Source organism: Bos taurus, chromosome 4, assembly GCF_002263795.3.
Source record: "Bos taurus isolate L1 Dominette 01449 registration number 42190680 breed Hereford chromosome 4, ARS-UCD2.0, whole genome shotgun sequence".
Classification (NCBI taxonomy): Eukaryota; Metazoa; Chordata; class Mammalia; order Artiodactyla; family Bovidae; genus Bos; species Bos taurus.
This window is the reverse complement of record NC_037331.1, coordinates 68,941,778-68,947,971: the sequence shown is the minus strand read 5'-3', so window position 1 is coordinate 68,947,971 and position 6,194 is coordinate 68,941,778. Positions and strand designations below refer to the sequence as shown.

Below are 6,194 nucleotides of genomic sequence, written 5' to 3'. Positions count from 1 at the left end.
GAGAATTGTAAATATACAGATAGATAAAAGATGAGAGGCCTCCCTCTGATATATTTCTGCTGGCAAAGGAGACTATTTTCCAAAGGGCATCTGAAAGGAGCAGTAGGTTCAGTCGAAATCTCCTAAAAGTAGGGGTGTTAGGGGCCATCAGAAAATTGATGCTGGCACTCAAGCTGCATTAGGGAGCTAACATCCTTTTCCCCCTCCCCCCCATCAAGTCTCTCATCTAGAATTCTCTGGAAACACATTATCCCCAGCCAGGAGTTCCCCAGATAGGATCAGAAAGGAAGAGAGAGATTGTAAATGGAAAGGAAGATAAGCTAAGAATGTGCTTTGGGTAAGAAGTCCCAGCCTGAGGAGTAGCCGTGGCTGCTGAGTGGGGCTGGGGCAGCCTCAGTGGGAGGTAGGTAGAGTGTCTGAGGTAGAAGAACCCGGGGAAGGAACACAGGGCGAGGAGCTGGACTTCTCTGAGGATTCCTCAGCCTTCTCCTCACTTCCCGTCGGAGTGGCTGGAGAGATGGGCAAGAGACCCTCCTTCTCTCGCTTCTTCTGCTTCATTCGGCGGTTCTGGAACCAGATCTTCACCTGGGTCTCATTGAGCTGCAGGGAGGCGGCAATTTCCACCCTTCGGGCGCGTGTCAAGTACTTGTTAAAGTGAAACTCCTTCTCCAGCTCCGTGAGCTGCTTAGTGGTGAAGTTGGTGCGTACCGCATTGGGCTGACCCACGTAGCCATACTCTCCAATTTTCCCTGGGGGGCAATGAGAGGAAAAGGTAAAAATGTTTATAATCATATTAGATTCCCTACATGCTTCAGAGCAACCTTCAGGTAAAGGGGGAAATCAAGACTTTCTCAACCTAATCCGGGCTTGGGAGGGTAAGTGATGAGGTGTAAAGTGTTGATCTGAAGTCAACCATTAGCATGGTCAGACCGTGATTAATGGAGCCTGGAGATATTAACAGAATGCCCTCCACACACACACACACACACACACACACACACACACACACACACACACACCTACCCACTTCCTACTTCCTAAACCTCTAAAATTCAGCCCCTTTGGAAACACAACAGTCCCAGATGCTCCTCTGCCCCCAAAGGACCTGGGCAATCTCTCCACATCCTATAACAGAAGTGGGAGGCCAGAACTTTTCTTAAGAAAAAAAAAAGATTAATTTTCCTTGGAAACTAAGCATACCAGCTCCTTTCAGAATCATAAAGGAGCATTCATGGAATGGCAAGACTGACCTGTTTTGGGAGGGTTTCTTTTGACTTTCATCCAGTCAAAGGTTTGTGCTGGAGAAGAGGTCTCTGACGCAGGGGAGCGACAGGCTTCTTGGTGGCTGGCGTGGAGAGGGGACAAGGAGTTATTATACGTGGCCAGGGCCAGGCTCTGGTGCTCTTGTCCATATGAGTGGTGAATGTACTGAGGCGAGCCCACCGCGCCCCCGGCATAACCCTGGTGGTGGTGGTGATGCTGGACCATGGGAGATGAGAGGTTTCCAGAGTAAACAGCGGGAGCGCACGAGGGGTACCCACCACTTACTTCTGCTTCCTGATTTAACGCGTAGGGGCTGTAAGGCGCGCCGAAGTTCTGCGCGCTGTAGCTTGGACCACAACTCGAGTGGGAGTAGGACACTCCCAGGTTCCCAGAAGTCTGATAGGTGGTCGGCTGGGGGTGGTGATGGTGGTGGTGGTGGTGGGGCGGACTGATCTGCACCCCCCTGCCCACTAGGAAGCGGTCGTCGCTGCCACAGCTGTTGGCACTGACCGCGCACGACTGGAAAGTTGTAATTCCGTGGTCGGAGGGGTAGGCTCGCGCTGAGCAGGTCCCCGAGTCGCCACCGCTGAGGATGGGGTATTCCAGGAAGGAGCTCATTCTTGCATTGTCCATCTGTCACTGAGTGACCGGGTCCTGCGAAGTCCTGGGTGACCGTGCCAACTTTCTCACTTCCTCCATGGGGCCCGAGAAGAAAAATGATATGAATGTACAGTGCGCAAGAGGGGGGGGCGGGAGGGCGGAGGGCGCTACGGGAGGGGCACGTGATTCTATCAGCCAATGGCGGAGCCTCCTGAGAAAGTTTGTTGGCTCCTGCAGTGATGGATCACCGTTTCAGTGGCATTTAAATCCCCGGCGCTCCTCAGTCTAGGTGACGCGCAGTCGCCCCCCCAGGCAGCCTGGGCGGCGGCAGCAGCAGCTGCGGCGGCCGCAGGGGCAGAAGCGGAGCGCTAAGGCGAAGGGGAGCAGAGGCTGCTTTCTGCGCGCGCCGACTCCGATCGCCCTCCCCGCTCCGGGAGGTGGGGGCTGGAAGGCATCCCCCGTCACCGCCCCCCTCTCCACCGCGCCCAGAAAGATGAATTGGCAAAAGGTGAGAAGCACGAAGGGCTCCGCGATCTCTCGGGCTGGGAATCAGTGGGGAGGAGGAGCTCGCTGGGCCGCCACCAGCACACTGGCCGAGCCCGGAAAGCCAGGAACTGAAAGGGTCGCTTTCCGGGCTCTTTCCCTTTCGTCCTTTCTATGGTGCCTTGAGAAGGGCCGAGAACGGTGGCGTAGGACATGGTTAGGCCACTAGGTCTCTAAAGTCGGGATGGAGAGGGAAGTACGCAGAGGGCTGGTTCGGAGGAACCCGAGTGGGCGTGGAGGGAACGAGGGCAAGAAAGGAAACTTCCCTTCCTCAAGGAGAGTCCTGAAGCCTCCTTTCCTCCCGCCCCCCGCTCCCCCCCCTACACACACCTCCCCACCCTTTGGCTATTAGTGTGGCAACCGGGAGCTTCTGTAATTCAACGCCTGGGAGAGGGGGTGAGCCTTGGGAGCTAGGCTTGCTGGCCAAGGCTGGGGGTGGCCCGGCTCTTGGCCCTCCCTCTCTCCTCGCTCTCCGCCCCTTTCTCCTCCCCACTTAGCTTTGCTCCGGGAGCCCTACGGGGAGCAACTCCGCCGCTGGATTTTGAGGGGTAGGAGGAGGGGGAAGAGAGATGACGATAGCGGACGTGGCCAGCGTGGGGGCCGGGCCCTGCGCTGCAGGCCATCTGCCGGCTCCCTACGAACCAGGAGCCTGCAGGCTCCCACCCGGGTCTCAAAGGGTGAGACCACAGCTCCGGCGAAGTACGATGAACTCCTCTTTCCCACCCCCACCCACCCCCGCAAAGTTTCTTGTTTTCTGGAGGGGGACGTTAGAACTGGTAGAGCTTCTTTTATCTACACCTCCCCCCCATTCAAGTGGGGGTGGGAGCTGGCAGGTGGGAGGGGCGGGGGACAGATGGCTGATGGTGGACGGGACATTCTCTTCTTCCCCAGCAACACCTCCTCCCTTTTGTAACTGACTGTGTAGTTCCTTGTGTAAACCTGCCAGTCTACCCCTAGAGAGACACGTGCAAATCTGAGCGTCATCCCAGGACAGCGTTCCTGTTCTCCATCACCTTCCTCTTACCCCGATGCCCACGGGGTCGTTAACTGCTCTTTATTATTAGGCCTCGTGTCAGCCTTTGGCTTGTAGAGAGAAAAGGCCAAAAAGAGGCAAAGAATTGATGCATTCTTAGGTAAAAGAAGTCCAGACATCATACAAGAATTTTGCAGCCAGTGCTGTACAGATATTACTCTGACCATGTTCACCACATGGGGATCCAACGGATCAAATTTATCTGATCGTGTGTGGCTTTGGGGTTCCCACTCCCTTCCAGCTTTCCCTCCCCGGTTAAAAGAAGGAAATTTTGCTTGACGCAGGCACATTTCAGAGGCGTTAGCCTTTCAGGTTTCTGTGTTCTGTTCTCCACCTATACAAATTCCCTCCTAATCTGTCTCCTCAAGAGGGAAAACGGACATACATTTGACTGTGGATTCCTTCAGAAGCAAAGGCGCATTTTCCCCTAAACATTTCCTTTTGAAAGGTATTTTCCTGTGACCTGTGACCTATCCCCAATCATAGTTAAGAGGGAGGCCCGAAAAGGTCACTCCTGTCTCCCCCCCGCCCCCCCATTTCAGCACCTAGAGAACCTCATCCTGGAGAAGAGAAAAGGCAAGGAGGCCCTCCTGGAGGTGGCTTCCTTGGGAGTGCCAGGCGTCCAGCCAGGGGGGAGAGAAGGGGCTCTTGGGGGGAAGGAGACAGGACATTAGGGGGTCCAGGCTGGCTTTGCGGACGACCTGCTCTTCCAGCCAAAGCTCGTCGGTAGGTTCTGGCCCTTGCCTCACTCCTGTCCCTTTGTTGGCTTCCTCGGCCCGGGTCTGCACGACCCCCTCCACCGCAGGGCTCACACCACAAAGTCACCCCAGTCTGCAACCTCTCTCCTTCCTCTGCTAGTTCTGGGCCTCTGAGCTCCTCTCTCTCCACCTCTCTTCCTCCCTCCGGGCTTCTTTTCCCCCCTCCGGGCTTCTTTTCCCGGCCTTCGTGGGTGGAATGTTTTTCTTGGGATCACACATAAGCTTTCGCTCGCACACAAGTCCGCTGCACAGCGGCGGGCTACCGACACGCCTCCGCGCACCGCTCGGGGCAGGCAGGCTCCCGCGGCTGAGCCGACTCCGCCCAAGCTGGTCGCCCAGAGCGCCGCTCTCCCCGTGCGGCTCACAAAGGCAGCCTCCTCTGGCCTCGAGCCCGGGGGCTTTCGTAGCGCGGTTCCTTCCCCACCCCCACGAAATCCCAGGGCTCATTCCGCCGGGTAGGAGACCCGAGGTCCGTGGGGCATGTAGGCCAGCACCCCACGACTCGAGCCAAAATCTCTTAAACCACCCGTGAAGACTGGATGAAAGGCGAGCCCGGTCCCTTGCAAGCCGCTTGTTGGGCTCAAAGCGCCTTTCATGGCTGTACTAGAAAGGGAAGGAGCGAGGAAGAGACAAAACGCCGCCGAGGCCTGGAGCTGTTCATGGCATCCGCAGCTCAGCCAAGCTGCTGTTGTTTTAAAAGAGCAATAAAAATGAATTATGACTAAACGCCTTCTAACTTAATGCTTTCGGACGGGGATCCCCGGCAAATACGTAAGAGGATTTTTATTTGTGCATGTGTTCCTGCAATTGATCTCTTTGATGACATTCTCATTCATAGAAAGCGTTTGATTTATGAGTGGAGGATGAATCGCAAACAGCAGCGGCTTAGCCCTGGCCGCGGCCCGGCCGCCTGCTCCGCTCTGCTCCGCTCCGCGCCGAGGGCAGGAGACCTACCCGGGTCCTCACTCGCCTCCGCCGCTGCCAGGATTTAGGGGGCAAAAGGTGGGGGAGGTAGGCAGTAAATCCGTGGAGAAAGATCGCGATTTCCTCATAACTTCCAATCCTTTGCTATTAAGAGCCGGGTTCTTAAATCAACCCACCCCCCACACATGTTGCTTACACTCTGCGTTTTCTCACGGTAAGTAGCCATCAGAACAGAGCTCAGTAAGGGAAAAATAAACATGGGGAGACATAAGAAGGGAGAAAAAAAAAAAAAAAAACAGAACAACCCAGCAACATCCCTAGATCACATTTTATTGATATTTCATTTAAAGTGCTTTTTCTCTTTCTCTAGAAACTGGGTTAATCTATAACCTGGGGTGTAGAAACACTCCACTTTAAATCTCATCTTGCTAACTTGACTTCAAAGCTTTAATGATCCATTATTTGCCATGTAAACAGATTTAAGAATGAAATATTGATTTTTCTGACCCTGGGGGGAAAAAAAAAGAATCCTAGAATGACTGAACCAGAGGATTGGAAAGAAGCCTTTCTGAAGTGCATTTTCCAGCTAGTAACCATTGTTTTGTTTTATTTTTGTTTTTCTGTTTTAGACCTGTTTGCCTGGACCCATCAACAGCTGGGAGACTAATCAACCACACTGAAAATGTTTTGGCATTTGTGGGGGAGGGAGTTGGGATGTAGATATTTGAAACAAACATGTATAAATAAATGAATTGTTGATAACTTAGTTATTGACCTGGAGACTGGTAGCTTGTTAAAGAAACTCCATGTTCCTCCTTCCTGGAGTTGGAGGTTTCTGTAGGCACTTTATTTCTCCACTTTCAAAAGCTTGGGCTTGGCCCAACTCAGGCTGCCCAATCCTGTTTCTATTGCCAATTTAAATCTATGGCTTGAACCTCTACGTTGAAAACCTAATCCATTCCCTTAAAAAAAAAAAAACAAAACAAAAACAAAAAGCAAAACACACTTCTCAGAAGCCCTAACCCTTTTCTGGCTTTCCTTATTGTTGCTGTTTCTGTCTGTTGAAGACTTTG

The 6,194-nt window shown here is 53.4% G+C and overlaps 1 protein-coding gene and 1 long non-coding RNA gene across 3 annotated transcripts; one reads left to right on the top strand and one right to left on the bottom strand.

The window, feature by feature from the left end:
- Positions 1-393: 393 nt before the first annotated feature.
- Positions 394-2,026, bottom strand: HOXA1 (homeobox A1). 2 transcript variants are annotated; one of them, XM_005205543.5, is made up of 3 exons: positions 1,549-2,026; positions 1,251-1,345; positions 662-749 (listed from the first exon to the last, which is right to left on the bottom strand). In XM_005205543.5, exons 1-2 carry the CDS (start codon positions 1,894-1,896, stop codon positions 1,286-1,288), a joined length of 408 nt encoding a protein of 135 aa, XP_005205600.1. In that variant the 5' UTR covers positions 1,897-2,026; the 3' UTR covers positions 662-749; positions 1,251-1,285. The 2 variants fall into 2 exon arrangements, with proteins under 2 accessions (NP_001193040.1, XP_005205600.1); NM_001206111.1 differs by having other exon boundaries at positions 394-749; positions 1,251-1,896.
- Positions 2,027-2,174: 148 nt separating this feature from the next.
- LOC100848443 (uncharacterized) lies at positions 2,175-5,887 on the top strand. Its single transcript, XR_234335.5, has 2 exons — positions 2,175-2,371; positions 5,751-5,887. It is a non-coding gene; the product is annotated as an uncharacterized lncRNA (long non-coding RNA).
- The last annotated feature ends 307 nt before the right edge of the window (positions 5,888-6,194 follow it).